Source organism: Atractosteus spatula, chromosome 1, assembly GCF_055471065.1.
Source record: "Atractosteus spatula isolate fAtrSpa1 chromosome 1, fAtrSpa1.hap1, whole genome shotgun sequence".
In the NCBI taxonomy this organism is placed as follows: domain Eukaryota; kingdom Metazoa; phylum Chordata; class Actinopteri; order Semionotiformes; family Lepisosteidae; genus Atractosteus; species Atractosteus spatula.
The window spans coordinates 51,927,033-51,946,617 of NC_142706.1; the positions used below are offsets into that span (position 1 = coordinate 51,927,033).

Consider the following 19,585-nt stretch of genomic DNA (forward strand, 5'->3'; position numbering starts at 1 on the left):
GCACACTGCACCCCTGAATCTGCCTGAAAGCATCCCAAGTGCCCTCACGGCTCGAATCTCATCACTGCTGGCCCTGCTCTGTGGGCTGCTAGCTCTCAGCAGCACTTGCCTTCTGACAGGGGGTTGTAGTCCTCTCCTGAGGTTGCAGACCCATCCTTGGTGTGGATTCGCACAAGAGACACCTTGGAGGTGTCCCCTAGGCGCAGCACAGGGATCTTCACCACAGCTATCTCTCCCAGCACCTGTGGCTCTTTGACACTGTATTTGACCTCAGAAAACTTGATAATTGATTCTGCAGAAATATGACCACAAGGAAGGATAGAACATCACATATTTTTAATTTCTGTATAAAACTGAGGCACACGGAGTAATTCAGTGCCTCTGTTTAAACACTGTTTTTGAAGATGTGTTTAAAATAAGGCATTAGAGCCCACTTTTGTGTAAACTGCTGGCATTTAAAACATTTGATTTATTGTCAGTTGCTGTGTAAAGTATATTCTCTGTCCTATTCCAAACCTGGTATGGAGGAGAAAGATGAACTTTTAATCAATTTTATTAAACAAGTAACTACCTTTCCCCCTTTTTTACCAATCAGTCCTGGTAACATGGAGAGCTGCCTTTACTAGATATGTTGGTAATTCTGAACACTGGATTAGCATTACAGTGAAGTATACTGGATTATAGTCATGGCCATGCAACTCAAAATGCCATATCATGTGTTGCTGCTCGGTTATTACAGTAGATGGTCAGGTACTGTAATCTAATGCTCAATCTTCAAACATTGAAGATTTTCCTACTTTACTTACTGTCTTTTTCATCTGTGATCTTGACCAAAGTTTCCTTCTGCTCTCCTAGTGCCGCCCCAAATGGTGATTCACTTTTCGGTGTTCCCAGCACCAGTCGGAACTCCTCCTCCTCCTCATGTATGGTATCATCCACAAGGGTCACCAGACAAGGCTTCTCAGTTTCACCTGACAAAACAGCACGTCACAGGGCATAGCTCCTACTCCAGGGACTTGAAGAACAATAATTCCCTTGCGGCTCTCATTGTTAAGTTTTGAGTTGAACCGAAGCATCGCTGCATTTTCTGTATGATTTTACACAAACCTTGTGTGACACAGTGTCATATTATCATCATCATGTAATTGCACAGCTCTGCGAGTGATACCTGGCAGGAAGGTGATGATAGAGCTGTCAGTGTTGGGTCGTTCATCGTAGTCCATCATGACCTGTGCAGAGCCCTGGCGAGTGTAGCACCTCACAGTGGATTTGTAACTGATATCTCCACTGCGGTACACAGTGGCACTGACTTGGCCATCTCCCTCATCAGCTATGTACAGGGGCTCCTTAAACTGGACCTTGGGCACTGGAATAAGAAAGAAACAAGTAGTCCATCATGGCTCTATGGGTTGTTATTCGGATTGAAATATACTATTGTTGGATGACATAAAAAGGCTTACAGGATTGTAATTAGTCTCTTATCTTTACCCTGACACTTCGAGGAAAAACAGCTTTTAATCTAAAATTTTTCTCAACTTTAAATAGCACTGTTACTGAAACAAAATAAAGTAGGACCTATTTTAAGTAAATGTTCAAAGAAGTTCCTAAGATTTTTATTCATATAGGAGAGTCATACCTCTAATGTGAGTTATGTATACTCTTCATTCATTTATTATTTTGAACAGTTCACTTAATCTCTAAGTATTTTTAAAGGTGATTTAACACTGAAATTATCCACGCTAGACATTAGTTAATAAAATGTATGGTTCGGGAACATTTTAAAAGAGCTGAATTAACTCAAGGTAGATTTTCATTGAGAAGTTTCACTAAAAACAACTTCTGAAGACAGAGCCCAGTGTTTTGCAGAGTGGAAACTTACAGTCTGAGATGGAGTCGTTGATGATGACGGTGGTCTTGCTAGGTTCACCCAGTACGGCGTTCATGGGCATGCGGAGGACCAGCTCAAACTTCTCCGGCCCCTCCAGCACCGGCTGGCCCAGGTCATCCAGAATGGTCACGCGGAATGTCTGCATTGTCACTCCGGGGGCAAAATCCAGGTTCCTGCTAATTCCCACGTAGTCAACACCAGCTGCCGGGAAGACAACATGGTACCATTTTCTGACAAACAGGACAGAGACTCGCACACCTCTAAGGATTCAAAACAGACTGCCTACCTTCAGCAGAGACAGGCTCTGTCTTCCTGGACCGCACTGTGACAGTGGCTGTCTTTGACAGGTCGGTTCCTGTTCTCCAGACACGCACCTCTACGTAACCAGAGCTTTCATCCACCATGTACTCCGGGTCTCCAAAGTACAGCGAGGGCTCTGCCAGAAAACCAGACAGGAACGCAACAAAACAAGTTCTCAATTGTTGCAAACAAAGTCATTCTTTCGTGTCTACTTGTATTGTCTAATCAGATACCAGCATACTTTGGGAAAAACTAGAGAAACAGACCTCATAGAAGCAACAACGTCTATATGGTTTCTTTGTAAATACAACTGAACCATGAATCCTGCTTGGTATAATGTGATTATCTTAAAAAATTAGGCTTCATTTAACCTTTGACATCCAAAACATTTCCACACATACCTAAAGAATTTTCCATAGCCAAAACATTTTTTGTTCTTTTCAGTGGAATGACCCTCTGCTTGATCATTTGATTTACTAAATATTCTACAGAAACATTCATTTTCACAGTCTAAGCAGATTCTTAGGAGTGAGAACATCTAGAAATCCTATATCAGATCCTAGATGATGTCATTAGCCAGGTGTAACTGGGACTCCCCGAGCAGTGGTGCAAGAGTTCAATTTATACAGACAGGGCTCCCAGAAAAACAGTGACCCCCCTGACTTCCAAGGAACCTGCAGGCTTGAGGTGGTCATTAAGGGGCACCTCTGTCTACATTGGGTGCTGAAACTCCTCTGTATCACTCCAGAGATTGTAACGTTTGGGTGAAGGAGCCTATCTGCTCTTCTCTATTCCAGCACAGTTTGTAATTTTAAACTGGGTGGATATAAAATTAAAAAAATAACTGAAGATTCTGAAAATTATAAAAAGAGAAACAACATTCACAATATTTACAGAAACTAAAGCTACAGTATACTGTATGTACAATGGAAACAAAAATACTGTATCTGGTTCATGTTGAACACTTAAAATCTATTCAAACAATAGAACATTATTATATTAAAATATTATAATATTATATTCTATTATAAATAATAGAGCATCATTCTATTATTGGCAGCTTTATGTTAATTCCAAAGGAGCACCTCTCTAAAATTAGAGAACTGAACATTAAATTATTCTAATACAAAATCAACCCAAATGCTTAATAAGGCTTGAAACTTGAAGAATCAATTCTGAAAGTAAAATTGTTTTGTTCAAATCATTAACCATTGCAGAAAACACTAAATATTTTGGATAAATAGGTTCTGTTAGTATGGGATTAATAGTTGTCCTGTCTAGTTCACTAAGATTAACTGGACGATTAATTTAGACTGTACTAGACAAGAGCCGGACCTTCACTTTGAAATATGTCTAGGAAGCTGTCAACTTCAGAGGTTTCTACTGAAGCGGGGGAAATTGATCTAAGCCGATTTGACACACCAGAAGATCACACATCCTCAACTACTTTTTTAACTTCCTCTCCAGTGCTACCAGCTATATCTCATTAGTGACAGAGCTTTTAATCTCAACGTGATTACCTAGTGAAAAAAGGGGTTAAATAAACTATGCATTCAACGTCCTGGGGCAGGTGCCGAAGGGCTGTGCGGGACCAGGCCTTTCACCCAAACACCAGTGTCTCACACAGCTACTCACACTGCTTATCATTAGGCAGTTCTGAAAGGTCCCTTTCTCAGCTGGTAAAAAGGAAGCACAAATCACAGCAGCGCGCACCTGGCCCCGGTCCAGAGCACATCTCTCTAACCACCCAAGCCGTTCGCTTCCATGGAGCTGCTGACAGCCCTGCCAAGTGCCCTAACCCGGGCACTGTTGTGTTCTCACTGAAGGCAGACGCTGCCACAGAGGAAATCGTTGTTCCTCCCTGTGTTTATCTTGTGTCAGTTCTAGACCCTCCAGGAAGATGTTGTCCGGAGTTAATGAGGACGTTGTGTGTTTGAACATGCTTCTGCCGAGACTTGGAACTCCTTCAAGTTTGTGTTCTGGGACACAATTAAAGCCAACCAAGGGTTATACTAATACAGCGTATCTATTTAAATCTTTCCCTTTTTAAATTGCTAAGGCATTTAAGCCAGCAAGCCTGGTATTCTGTCTTTAAAGCAATTTATAATTAGTTACATTGCTTTTAGGCTTGGCTAGACTTCCGGTAGGGCATAGCAATCCAGATCCCTGGCCTGAAAAGCTTTCAATTGAGAGAGCTGTCAAAATCATCCATAGTCTTGGAGGTAGTAAATGTCTGCTTTAGTACTTAAGGGGAAAAATAAACAGTAACAATAACTGCTTTGGCAGAAGGACTGAAGACAATCCATTGTGAGACAGCAGCATGTACGAAACATTTATTTAATTTAAAAACAAGATATGAAGTGCTCTGACAAACTAATGTGTCCACAAGTGGAACTGAATTTAGAAGCAATGAAATATCAATGCTCTTGTATGTGTTGACTCGAAGAACTGTCCTCTAATTCATAATGTGTAATGTATCAATTTTCTTCAATATCTTTTTCAGACCTCTGTGGTACAAGGCCACTCCTTCTTCATAAAACATAAACCAATAAGTCTGTTTACAGTGTCGAAAAAAGCTCATTTCTCAACATATTAAAAATAACATTAAAAAATGTGTCTGAATATATATTATTTACACTGATATCTTCCCAGTGTTCTTTAAGTGAAGCAGTTTTAATAACACATACTGTATACTCTCATTTTGAAGTTTTTTTAAAAATAAATGAAATGAAATATGCTTTTTTAGTGTTGCCAAAAATTAAATAAGAAATACAAAACAGTACACATTGAATATACAGTATACCTTATTTTAAGCATTTAATATGTTTGCCCAGTATGACTTTGGGGGGGTGTCTTTCTGTTTTAGTCCTATGGACATATCTGACTGAAAGTAATTCAGTAAACTTTTAGAAAACTCCAACTTTTGTGCAGGGCTTACCACTGGAGGGCTCTTGAAACAGAAGAAAAATCTCATATGTACAGTAAGTGTCATATTTGTCTATACTACTGCGTTTACAATAGTATCGTAGCTAAAGTGTTCATATTTACTGTTGGTTTTTTATCTTAAAAAATTGACAAAAGTCAGGAGTTGTCTTCTGGGACTATTCATTTTTGCAGGAGATCACAACTGGGAACAAAAGGCTCAATAACAAGAAGCAAAGTCAATGGCAGAGAGAGGAAAATGCTCAACTGGCAGTTTCTGGCAATTGAAAGAGCCTGCCCTTCTCAAGACTAGCTCAAGATGATTCAGTGTGCGAAGACCCAGAAAATTCATTCTGCAACCTCCTTCCAACAAAGTTATTTTTATTTGGTCTGAGACACTAAGAAAACATACATAGATGTTTTTTTTTTAAATCGAAGATTGAATTTCTCCAGAAATCACTCTTAACCAATCTTTCACCCTGCTCTTTCAGTTGCATTCTCCCTTTCAGAACAATGCCTGACTGGCCATAGGGGTAAGGCAAAGCTAAGACTTGGAAAACAGAACAAAAGCTTGCAGGCTTCTTTCATCTGTCTTGACAGAGGGTTGTCCAATACAGTGGTTCCTAGCGCCAATTTTAAGTTACTATTATATTACAACCACCTGTTTTGGTTATCAGATTACCAGTAGTCTGGGTAAGCTTTGCAGGGCAGACAGGAGGTAGCAGATTATAAGTGAAGAAAGAATTGCTTCTGAACTGTGTGCAAAGAGGGTGCCGGTTCAAAGACAGAGAGGACAGGTCATTAGAAACTAAAAAGACAAATGGAAAAGTTGGTCCACGCACAAACGAAACTGAGAAAAACGCAAACAACCACGCAAATTGTTTTTGTTTTCGGTTAGTGGGCTCAAATACGTGCCTTCAGTTATGGCACCACCAAATGGCTTGTGAGGGATTAAATGACATGTACAGGCTAATGTGGCTCCCAGCGTTTCCCTAAACCAGGGCATCAAAGAACAAAGCAACTGCTGCCCCTGCGAGGTCCTGGTGCTGATTTATAGCAGCCATGGCTGTCACTCCATTTCAAAGTTAGACAGTCCTAGCACACGGCTTTGCGGCAACCCACAATAGTACTGCTGTCTCTCTGTTAATCAAGTCAAACTGAAACATACTAAAGTGCCTCATAGCTGATTTGTAAGAGTTTCATAAAAGCGACAAACTAGTAATCTTGCTATTAGAACCACACTGATATTAAATATTGAAATCCTAACCAAACATTAAACACATATATTTCAGTGCTGAATTTCCATTCTTTGGAGTCTTCTAAACATTCATTCTCACCACATTTTCAGCCCATTTGCAAAAACGGCTTTTTTGTGGTCAAACCAGGAACAAAACCATTGCCACAAAAGCCTCTGGTTGATACTGAAAGCTTAACGCCTGTCAATAATCTGTCTACAGAAGCCACAGAGCTTAATTTCATCCATTCTTCTTATTAATACGATAGATTGCTAGACGATATTTCCTTTGGCTGGAGCAACGCAAAGTAGTTATGGTCTGAGGATGTACTCACCACTTGCCTGGCAGATCAAAAACAACCTTCCTAAAACTAGGAATACACCACCCGCACTGTTCAAATTAGAATTAAGATCTCCACAGTAAATAATGGTCAATTCATCTTTTTTAAAATAAATGATCACTGCCGTGTATTTCTTCAAGGCTTGATCTTTAACACACTTAGCCTACAAACCTTAAGGATGTCTTACATTTTGTGTTTCAAGTGTCTTCCATCATTTCCAATTTTTGTCCTTGTTTGATACATTAGGACATCACTGTGCCTTCGTGTTTTTTTAACTCTGGTAATATAAATGAACTTCCAGAAGTGAAACAAAGCTTAGGCTGACTTCTCAATTGCTAGAAACTTTTTAGGGCTTAAAAAAATAAGTTTGTCTAATTTAAAAGGAAATGGACAATTTGTCCAATGCAAATAGATGGCAATGGCTATCGGATTATCTTTCCTCATTTAAAGGTTTTGTGCACCATGACTTAGAAGTCTCCTGCGTTTTCTGGTTAAGTCACATTTCATTTCCTTAAGTAATCTGCTCAGGTTTCTCAGCCTTCTTTTTCTCAATGAGTTCCTTTCAGACAGACAGTGCAGGCAACTCGTGCTTTTCTGGCTCAATTGTATTTGAGGCTTTAAACAAATCGTAGGTTCACTTCCTCTCCTGACAATAGCCCTGTGTTTTTAAATACAGCATATTGATTTCATGCCTTACAAAGCACTAAATATATTTTACTGGCAATTTAGTTAACCAACCAAAATACATTATAATACCAAGATAAGATTAATATACAAATACATATACAGTACATGCCCTGTTCACTCTTTTTTGCATGTATGTACTGTATCTAACAGGTGCTAATTTGCATCAAGCATTATTGAGTCAGTGATGTACAGTATTTGCTCTTGCATTTAGTTTCCATCATTATAAGCAGAATCCAATATGTTCACTGAACAATAAAAGTTATTTGTTTACTAAAATATAGAAAAACCTTTAAATATTTTGACTTTCAAGCAAAATTACCATCAAATATAAAAAGAAAGCCAATCAAAATATGATTGCCCCTCATTTTATATTACAATGGTTCAAGATATTCTTTGTTGAGCTGTAGCATCGCAGGTGAACTAGAGTATATTTGCTCATCAGAGTAATACCAGGTCAGGGTACACATTTAGTAAATTTAATATTTGTGGTTCAACAACTGGTTTTGTGTTTTAAGCTAAAAACTCAACCGTCAATAACCCCCAATTCTGTTGCCTAGCTCTTCTCCTGTCTTCGTCTCTCACCTAGCTATGAGACAGAGATCTTATGGACACTGAATGGACACTGAATGCTTGTTAAATATTCATACTCTTTCTTCCCTCATGTTACTCTGCTCTCCTTACCTTATATACATCTTTGATATATTATCATTAGTAAGCAGATTCCCATCGCAGATAATGATGGCAAAATCCCTCACGAGAACATATATTGTAAATCTGTGTTTTTGATCTTTAATCCTCTTTTTGATTATGAAACTAATAGACTTTTTCTTGTCTCTCAGAAGACACAAAAAAGCCATTCTTTCGGGGTTGGAATCCTAGTGTTCGGTTCTGTGTCATGGATTTTTAAATGACTGACAAATTTATCAAGCTCCTGCTTCAATTATCCTGGCTCTTATCTCTTCTGTGATTTCTTACTGGCACCAGATTTTGCTTTCATTTCTTACATGTCTTTCTTCCCCTCCTATTTAGGAACCCGGCCTTGGCTTCAGTGGCAGGCCGCAATCAAGTCTGCTTTTATGCTCTAAATAGACAGCTGAGCCATTAGAAAAATAACCGATGATGAAGCTAAAAAAAAGTTTTGCAAAATTTTATTTTTTAAAATCATCATAAAACAAAGCATTCTTTCAGTCTCATCACAGAAATGGATAAAGCTGCTGTGTACGTAATGACCTGTAATGTTTTCATCTTTTTGTTATATATAAAATTAAATTATTATAGTTATCTTGGGGACTTTAAATGACCCTTATTCCAATCTGATTGTAAAATATTAAATTTTAAAATTTAATTTAAATTTAAATTTTAAATAAAGCTTAGTAATTAAAAAATATTTATTTTGATGGTGTAAACAGATAAAATAAGCAGCTTAGATGGATGAAAGTTTTGTTTTGTTGCAAATTTGGTTGCTCAATTAATGCAAAGACTCAAACACCACAATGCCTTGCTGCAGAAAGTTACAGCATATGAATCTGATTAATGATTATTCCTTTTATTCTGCATCGCTGTGACTGAACTTCAAATAGATTGAATAGGTTCAAATAAAGTATGAATGCGACATCTCTCAGAACTGTGTATTTTGCAAAGCATATAAGCTTAAAACCTATAGTTTAATTTGAAACCCAAACTACACATCTTGCAGAGTACGAATTACTGAAGCAGACTTAATGTCCAGGTTAAAGCACAGTTTTCACACAGCAATAACAATGATAAAACACAGCTATAAGCTTAAGTCAACCATAGATTAAACAACTGATGCTGAACAAAGAACATGGAACATTCACATTGTATGAAAAACAGCGAACTACCAATTATCATTATATCTGTTCCAGTCTACAGTACATGAATATAATTATATTGTTATTAATTTCTTTAGATACGCGATTCCGTATTATATTCCCTATTAATCAAATTCTAAAAGTATGCTTTTGTTTACTGCAATAACGAGCGTATTCGCAGAAAAGGTTTAAACATGATAACTTTTTACAAAGTATGTAAACTTAATACAGTCAGAAGGAGCACGTAAAAACGTTTCCAAAATAACCACACGTAAGACTTCGATGCTTAAAATATTTAGGAAGAAAGTGGAATACTGGTGTGTATTTTTTCTTTAAACTACCAATACCAGCCATATAGAGTTTACATAATATGTTTTTGTTCCTAAATTAATATAGTTTATGATCATCAGATGCGTTATGCTCCTCTTCTTTTAATGCTCAGCTACTAAAATTTCCCTTTAGTTGTAAAATTCCATATAAATATTCAATACTAAGCGGATTAAAACATGCACAGTAAAGAGATTAAATGATTAAATCTCTTCACTACCGACCAATGCACCATTAGTGCCACTGTTGGTCATTTTGGCCAGCCAATCACCTACTGCGGTACAATGCAGTGACTTGTGGGTAGCTGCGTGCGGTACGGGTTTGTACCGCGCATTTTGAATGGCTGCATCTGTACACTGGTTGAAGTTCAATGATTCAAAATTGGACTCTGCTGCTGTTTAAACAAGAGGATTATAGGATAACAAACTCCACAAACATTGTTTTTCCTGTACAGAGATATAAAAATGCTATTGGTTTGATAATAGGTGTAAGTGTTTTGGGGTATAAAGTGTCCTGGCCCATTTGGTCAGACATATCTCTCAAATTACCCTGATCCAGAGTTTGTTGCAAGAAATATATGAGACCATGGGACACATTCTATTACTGGCCCTCAAATTTCACATTATAAGATGTCTTCCAAAACATGCTACTGCAGGAAAAGGTTTGCAACCCAACAGGCATTTAGTTTATTTCCAAATGATCTGGAACATCATAATGCTTGTTAAATGATTAAATAAACTTTCTGATTGTACAATGTACAAATTTTTATATTATTTTGTATAAATTAATAGTGTTGCATGATTTCTCTAGCAAGCCAATAGTTTCAACATTACTAGCAAAACATATGTCAATTGAGAAATAAGTGGTTGTCTGACTTTGACCACAATAATTAAACCCTTGAGCAGCTCGAAAACGTGTACTCAGTGGTTAAACAGAGCAGTCAACACAAGAGTAATGAGATTCTGCACAAACAGTTTGCTGAATTAATGGTGGAGTCCTCTGGAGAGATCGCTTTTCCTGACATCACTGGACCGTTTCCTACCTTTGATGTTAAAGAAATAAAAAGTCCCCCCCACCTTCTTGCCTTTCACCATGGTATTCAGCACACAATAATAGAGTTGTCCAGTGTTTTAAAACAAGTTGATTTGTTTCAAAAGCGATCGTTTTATTTTTTCGTTTCTCAACCTGATCGCTTAACAAAGCATGAGCCATATTGCCGTGCTTGCGCTCTGGTCTCAGTTGACTTGGGATAGTCTCATGTGCATACTCCATTCCCAGTTGTTATCAGCCCTTTCAACAAGTCTTTACAACGCAGTGGTCCCAGTGTCTCATGGTAGCAAATCCAAATTTTTCTCAGCGAAATTCCTAAATTGTTGCCAATGACCAGACATCACCTTGTATCAAATTCACATGAATGGAAAACTAATTATAGATTAAAGTGTAGCATACGCTGCACAAATAAAGAAACCAAACTGCAGTCTGTGAACTTGTTATGACATTCATTGATTTCTTCTTTTTCCTGTTTCAACCTTGCTGCATAGATCCATAGTCATGGACTACAGGAACTGTCCTGTGATCTAAAAATGCAGTCTGATCTACTTTATAACCAAAATTCCTGGCCATCAGATATGGGCATTCTACTAAGGCCAGTGTTCAACCATTTTATTTTTTCAAGGTTTTTCCTATTCTTCATATTTCTACCTGTTGCATGTTGTTGTCTTTTTCTCCAGCAATACTGTATATACAATAATACAATATTTGTGACATAGCTCTCAGCTATATTATAAATAGTTTCTAAACTATTTTTATCCAGAATAGAAGAAGTCATCTAAAAATATCTTATTTTCTGCATGGTGCTATAGCAAGATTACAGCAAGTGACTAGAGAGTGTCTTTTGTATTCTTGAGGTCCCAGAACTGATTTTCTGTCATAAGGTATTCAAAGTCATTTATAGAGGCACTATTGAGAACAGACCCTTTTAAAGATTTCTGTGGTATGTATTGTGGTAAGCTCACTGTAACGGACACTGTATTCTTCTGCACAGTGGATGATGGTAAAGAACAATGTATGACAGATATAATGCAAGTGGTATAGAAATACTAGAACTGCAAAAAATAGCACTATATGCACATTTACGAAGGTGATCTTTCACAAGAGAGGGTCTGTGACTGTGGACTATTGCACAACTACCTTGAAAGTTTGGTTTTACCTTAAAAATTTCCAACTCGATTAGGATGCCTGGGGTTTTCAAACAAAGAGGTCTCAAAGCACTCTTTAAGGCTGTCTTTCTAATCATAGGCTTAAGATCACCACACACTTTGAAAATTAGATAAAACCTACATGTTGTATTTATCAGTAAACAAGAAGTAATCTGTCAACTGTCTCAGGCACCACATCAAATAAAAAACACTGCTTCACTCTTCCTCCTCTATACAATCCTTCAACTTTTCAGAAACAGACAAAAAGGTTGCCTTTCATTCTGGAAGCCCATTAGGGCATGTTGGACAAACTCCATTCGTCCATCCATTTTGTAACAGCTTTATCCAATTTAGGGTCGCAGGGGAGCCAGAGCCTATCCCAGCAAGCAACAGGCAAGGTAGGCTACACCCTGGACGAGACACCAGTCCACCACAGGTCAGACACAGACACACACACATATCCATATCTGGCCGAGTTTTTCCCAAAGTTAATTAACCTACCAGCATGTCTTTGGACAGTGGAAGAAAACCGGAGCATCCAGAGGAAACCCACGCAAACACAAGGAGAACATACAAACTCCAAGCAGATAACACCCCAGGTCTGGAACTGAACCAAGTGCCCTATTGTAGTGCAATGCTAACCACTGTCCCACTTTCTAAAATAAAAAAAACCAAATAAAATCCAAAAGACAGTCTTTAAAAAGCACTAAGAGAAAAAATCTGTTGTGTATAGAGAGAAGAGACACACTCCAATTCAATCTTATTTGGAAAATGTTTCAACAGAAAAGAATAATTCTTTTAATACATTTTTCTTAATTATAAGCACCAGAAGAAAAATCCCCTACACTCAACCCCACACATTCTACAAGAGACACACCTCGAAGAGCATCCCAATTAAGGATTTTTCATCTAGAGATGAAGGGCAAACATCACAGGGCAGATATTCCATGAAACAAAACTTCAAAGAGTCTAGTGCAAAGTTAAATCCCCCATAACAAATACAGCTGAAAGCATATATTTTAGGAACAGCTACAGGAAGTACTTTAGAGAAATGACTTTTGCTGGAGAGTCTAAGTGAGGAGTACTATTTTCTAAGAAGAAATCATTTGACCCAATCCTGTTTCTACTGACCCATCTGAAGTCCTATGTAAGTGAGGTCAGCAAATGTTTACCACTACACTATGTACTATAACAATTACCACATGGTTAGTTAACATAGCATGAATTTAAGTCTCCTTTAATTAATGCTAAGGATTAGTAATTTATACAGTTTACTGTCTGTACAGTACAGTATATCAACACACAAACCAATACCTGTAGAAACTATAGCAAATGAAGGTCAAACTAGGATGTAGGAAGCAACTGTTTCTAGTGGCGTAGAAACCTTTGAAGATAATAAGTACCTGTTTTGTAAAAGGAACATTTTGTAATGAAGCCAAATGCTGTTTCATTTGTTTGAATACATTCTGAAGAGGGAGACAGGTCTAAGGATTGTAAAATTATACATTTTACAACATTGAAGGTTCATATGTGAACTATTGCACTGTGAACAAGGATAGAGAAAGTGCATTTTTAAACTATTCTGAAATGTAGTAATTCTTTTTAAGGTAAAGCTGTTACTTTAATACAGGCTCTCTGCTTTTATTTGTTCATGTGAGTACCTGCTGTATTTAGGCATTTTGGATCTTGTATTTCAGGAGGACAGTGAGATTTGTAAAACAGCTAATCTGTTAAGTAGATCTGTTTCATTATTCTGAAAGTTGAAAACTCTTCATAAAATGCTTCCTGAATAACGGTTAGGCTTAATCCTCTTTCATTCCTTCATCCTATTTTAGAAGGAGAATGAGGTTTGGCCTGTTCATTCAATAGTGTGGCACAAAAAAAGTTCACAACCCTTAATTAATGAGACTTAGTCATTCTGTCCTCTTTACTCTTCATATAACCTGAACAGCAGTCAATAAATCGTGCCCAGAGGGCTTTTAAATTGAGGAAATACAAAATGCACTTATAATAATGTCAAGCTCTTCACATCCAAAGAGCCTCCTGAAATGAAAATTGAGAAGGGCAAAGGAATAATGGACTTCTATTTGATAAGCTCCTGTAAAACCAATCACAAATGATTTGGCAAATCACTTGAGCTTACAGAAAGGCATTCTGCATTCAGCAAATTTTCATAAATGTAACACTTAAACAGTTAAATGCAAGTGTCATTTTGTGAATGATAACTTCAGAAATATAAAACAGGTGAAGACAGGCAAAATACGTGGCATAACATGCTAGAGTATTATGGAAAATGGCATACTGTACAGTATGCCTGTCGAGGCGACATCCTTTGGCTAGAAGACTCTTTCTCAGTTGTCTCAGCAGGAAGACATGAGTTAAGAAGGTCAGAGTTCACACTTAAAGAATCCAGTGAGATATTTTTGTTTTTGTGTTAGCAGCGCTGAAACACGGCCTGCCGCCTGCCAGCGGACCTCCAGTCCGAAACGCTTTTCAAGGAGTGCAGGACCCGAGTCACACCGGAAGCCTGGAGGATCACAGGAGAAATGGGCACCTCGCAGCTGCCATCATTCCTGAAGCCCCAGATATAACTCGAGCAGCCTCAGCTGTGAACCTCAGATGGTCACAAGATAAAATAGCACAGGTGGCCGGGACTAGCCAGTCACCTGCACTGGAAAACAGTGCTCGAACTCTTGGATGTATAGTATGAGATCAAGACAAATGAAAAAAACAAAGCTAGCAGGCTAACCCAGGTCCCTAATTTTCTGAGCATTTTGAGCATTATTTTACCAAAGTTTTACCAAAGTTTTGTTTTCTTCTCTACAGCTTTTTTGTCACAGTAACCCATGTAATAAATTTGTACTAAACTGTTAAAGTTGTCGACAGCATTTTGACTAACCCTGTATATAGATATACCAAATATATAATAGATCCAAAATACAACTAACAGAAGCAACACTATGCTGCTCATCTATCAATATTCTCTACAAGTCTTTCTAGGAAAATGCATATACTGGAAAATAAAAGCCACCAGTACCTGAGCGGCTGTGTCTTACTCACCGTCATCGCTGTCTGCCAGAATGACCACCCTGGTGCTGGGGTATTGAAGGCCCACCTGCCCACCCATGGGCATACTGAGGGTGACGTTGAAGGCCTCCTCCTCCTCGTACAGAGAGTCGTCTATGATGATCACGCGGCAGGGCTTCTCGCGCTCGTCCTTGTCAAAGCGCAGCACGCTGGTGTGGTCCTCAGGGCGGCTGATGTAGTCGGAGTACGACAGCACAGTGCTGGGAACGGTGCCCAAGGCGCTGCCTGAAGGAAGCCACAGTGAGGGACTACAATCTACAGACTGTACTGTACACAAGAACATTTACAGCAGGGAAAGAGGAACTACTTTCAACCATTTAGGTCCTGAAGGATAACAATCTGTTGAAGTGTCAATATCAAATGTAGCAGCACAATTACAAAAAATACTTTTTTTTCCATGTATTTAGATGACATTGGTATCAGTAAAAACCCAGAATAATAGGAGGGAATTTCACATATCACTGCTAAGTTTGCTGTAACAGTGGTATGTTATAGTGGTATGGTTCTGTTACCACTGTTGTGCTGTATAAGTACAGTATAAGGATTATTAATTATTATACTTTTATTTTATATTTGTAAATTTAAAGGCACAAATGACTTAATATACACCTGTCCGTTACCAGAAAGCCACTTATTCCTGATATGTTTGCAGCAACCAGGAGCCTATCTTGGAAGCATGGAGTGTAAAGCAGGAAACACATCCAGGGAAAAATCAGAGACATCACATCAGTAAATATAACCATTATGTCATTAGGAGGTGGGAGGAAATGTGGGCACCTGGAAGAAATCCTGATGAATATGAGAGAGAACTCCCCACAGAAAGCACCCTGGGGCAGAACTGAAGTCAGGACCCTAATGCTTAGAGGCAACAGTGTTAACAGTGCGCTTATCATGAAGCCGTCTGTTTAATGATATATACTAACTAACAATGCATTAACAATTTGTTTAAACGATGACCAAAGCTGCTGATGCAGCACACCAAACCCGATCAAGAGATCTCCCAATGAACACTTGAACAATCTTTCCAAAATGCAGAATACAGCCCAAGACATCTCTGCTGATGGCAGAATTAATCCCTAACATTCAGTGTCTCATGTAAAGAGCTGACATCCCTTAAAAGTTAATTTGCCAAAACTGGGCACCAGGAAATCAGGGGCCCCACCTACAGTATAAGCAGGTGTAATCGGACTGCCCTTCCTTGCTGAATTTGTATTTGTTGATTGGAGAAAAGGTACTGTGCTTCACCAGGGTTAAAACAGGGTATTATACTTAAATTGTATTACCAAACTAGCAATGTGCAGAAACTGTTGGTTTTGCTTTTGTGAGCTGACAATATATTTTAAAATGGGGGTTTTATAATTAAGTACAACACAGGAGCAGTAAGAGAGGTTTGATTTTATATATGCCTCATGTTTTTGCTTTTCCATTTGGACTGGTGATCTGTTTTTCAATTTTGTAACTCCCTAAATGTGGACTCCCTATACATAATCAGCTAGACTCAGTGTTATGACCCAGGTACAGGGAGAAAGAGAATACAATCTAGCAGCAAGCACACAAGTCCTTTCAAAACACTCAATATTATATCAGGTAATTTTTCCACTCATAGTGTTGCTGTCACCTGTACCATACAATGGCAATAGCAGATGTAAATCAATGTTTATGGATGTACTCTTTAAACTGCAGGGCACAGCATATTCCTGCTAACTGCCATCAGCATTGCACTGACAAAATTTAAACTGCGACTTTCTTCATTCTCTGAACTCTTGCTTACTTTGGAGTTTTTAGTTCTGGAAAACACAAATAGAAGAAGATGAGACCTACCGCAGGCTATTTGGCCAGGCCGACCAATTCTTCCTCTTTGTCTATTCAGTTAAGTATAGACAGCACTGGTGTGTCAATATTTATTTAGTACTTTGCTTTTCAAAGTCTGGCTGTGACCAAACAATCTGTCAGCTGCTGTCTCACCTTGCTGTGTAGAGCAGATGACCATCAGCTCTTGACTGACATCTCCAGACCTCCTGACTGGAATCAACAGCTCACCAATGTCCTCTTCAATCTTATATTCTGACTGAGGGATGAAGACAGTGGATTCTGTAGAACATAAAGAAAGGCTACTGTAGTATCTAACAGATTTTAAATGCCAAGTGCCATTTGGAATATTTCTTGCACGTGTAATTTGCATCTAAGACCAGATGGAGCAAACCAGCAATAATGCCAAAAACATAAGCACATCCCAAAACAAACCAGTGTGAAGTGAGATGATAGATTCAGTCATCTTTGTGAGTGAGACCTGAGAGATGGGTTTTTATTCACGTTCAGGTAGTGACAAAACAGGTCACAGTGGAGGAATGAGGAGCATGCTGTGCACATCCTGATAGTTAGCTGATGAACTCGAGCCCCAGGATTAACACTGACACACTAGGCAGGTAGGAAAGCTTTTCAGATCCTTTTGCTGCCACAAAACAAGTCTCAACCTGCTCGAGCCATAAAAAAGGTTTGAAAAACAAGAATTAGAGGCTTGACCAAAATGAACTAGCTCTAACTAAACTGAGGTCCAGGCATTGTATTTTCTGCTAAAGAGGACAAAAATATCAAACTACATCAAGGCCTAATCAGAGATGTACTGGAGAAACACAGGCAGAGCACAGGAGATTGCAGTTTCATTCAGAAGCATTCAGGCCTATTTTAACATTCTTCCTTCAATGGGTTGTGAAGGACTTCTAAAAAGCATGGGAATGCAATTCTGAACACAAATAATGCAAAAAAAATCCCTCAGATTATCTATTGAAAGCAGTTTGTTGCTCCTGCTCATGCTGTGACATACAAACTCTGAAGGGCCATGGCAGAGCAAGAAGCCTTTACATCACATTAGTGTCTTTAATCTGTCTTTAGCAGATAAGAGCTCACACGTGCTCCGGAACAAGATTTTTCAAAAGCACGTATAATGCGCTCAATAATAAAAAAGTATTCAATAGTTAAAAATGTAGGCTGCAATCCTCTTTCTGACTTTTATTATCCATTTGAAGTCTTCCATGCATTGTAGAAATCACTGTTTGCACTGGGACATGCATATACAAATCTGGAGTTTCTGTGTGATTACAGGAACCTTTTATCTGAGAACATGTACAATGATGTGGATGTGTGACATACATTATCCTGCAAGTAGGCTACAGTGATCAGTATATAGTATCTCAGTTAGTGACAAAGTTGACAGCAGTACCATCGCCAGGATCCACAATCTCCACAGTGGCGGCTTCGGGGAACTCCAGTACTGCCATGACAGGTTCGGACAGGACAATCTGAAAGGTTTCCGACGTCTCATACTCCTGGTCAGTGAGGATTTTGACTCGCCACGTGGCCGAGCTCTGACCAGGGTTAAACTGCACCTGCTTCTGGGCTTTCCCCCTGAAATCCTTGTCCTTCTCCGCAGTGCCATCCTTTGTGCCAATACCTTATTTGACCAAAAAAAAAAACATAATCACTGAAAGCAGTTTTACTTAGAATGGAATAAGGTCACCGACAGATGAGCGATATTTTTCAGTGCTGAACGCAGAATTATCCTTCCTTTGCACTGAGATGTTAAACATAAAAAATATGTAGTTATTTTTAATTCCAGGTGTTTCAGCAGCAGTTTATATAACATAAATATTAGTGAATAAACTTGCTTAAGAGGATCAGAGCATTAATGGGTTTTTTTTCTAAAAACAAAGAGACTAAGTGTTACAACGCAATGAGAAGGAATCATATCTCAGGCTGTTAGTGTTAGTAATAATAATTTTATTGTGTACCCAGCAAAGTGGGTCTTCGAGCGAAATGGAAAGGATATATGCAGTACATAGTATTTGAAACATAAGAACAATTTAATATATAAAGTATGTTTTATTTTTATTTGAAATTGACTAAAGAATTTCAAAGCAGAAACCAGAATGCATGTTTCTTTATAAAGGATTATTTGGTACTGAAGGCCAGTGTGTCAGTTTACCTCCCCGAGGTTAAAATAAAGAACCTTTGTTCTGTAATTTATCTATTTCAAGGACAATATAATTTCAGCACCAATTTCTTCTCTAGGACACATGGCAGGCAGAAGCTCAGCTCTTCAGTAGAAAGGTGTGGTTGGGTTGGTGTTCAAGGCTGCCCGCTGGCAGTAAACTGACTCACTTAAAACGAAAGCCTTCAGCCTTTAACACATTAATTCTTTAAGCTGTTGAAATAAACAATTTGATAATTGTGCATTGTTTTATATTATGCTTTGACAGAATTAAGAATTTTTTTTTTGTTCGGTCACCTGTCCAAATGTGAGTTAGGCCCTACCTTGCTAAAATTCTGAAAAAACATATAATGCTAAATTTGAAGAAAAGGGAATTATGTGCTTGAATTTTGTGATTGAAAAATGAACTGTCAGTGCTGATTTTGCTTTGGCTGACCTCTGTAAACTGCATTATCTACTCCTGGAATCAAATGAACTTTTAACTGGTAGAAGCCATCAGGCAAGCAACACACAACTGTGACAAATCAGTTTCTCTGAATGGCAGATATGATAAGATTACTTAAATGTCTGAGGCCTTGTTGTGGGGCATGCAAGGCATGCATTGTACAGTATATGTACAAGAGATCAAGACTCTTGATGAAAGTTTGATTGAGTGTCCCTTTGTCCTTAATCAAGTCTTTAAGGATAAATTCCTATTCAGACACCTGAAGAAAAACCAGCATAGTGTAGACAACGCCATGAGTCTGATATTCAAACAATTTAAGTCACTCTTATCTTGCCT

The 19,585-nt window shown here is 38.3% G+C and overlaps 1 protein-coding gene across 1 annotated transcript in view; it reads right to left on the reverse strand.

The window, feature by feature from the left end:
- frem3 (Fras1 related extracellular matrix 3) overlaps positions 1 to 19,585 on the reverse strand; it is a 65,657-nt gene that overhangs the window by 12,624 nt on the left and 33,448 nt on the right. Inside the window, exons 4-11 of the mRNA XM_088912071.1 lie at positions 18,037 to 18,267; positions 16,782 to 16,907; positions 14,790 to 15,041; positions 2,175 to 2,324; positions 1,880 to 2,089; positions 1,169 to 1,366; positions 807 to 971; positions 110 to 292 (exon numbers count right to left, since the gene is read on the reverse strand). Of these exons, the coding sequence (XP_088768197.1) occupies positions 110 to 292; positions 807 to 971; positions 1,169 to 1,366; positions 1,880 to 2,089; positions 2,175 to 2,324; positions 14,790 to 15,041; positions 16,782 to 16,907; positions 18,037 to 18,267 (1,515 nt within the window). The remainder of the gene's footprint in view (positions 1 to 109; positions 293 to 806; positions 972 to 1,168; positions 1,367 to 1,879; positions 2,090 to 2,174; positions 2,325 to 14,789; positions 15,042 to 16,781; positions 16,908 to 18,036; positions 18,268 to 19,585) is intronic.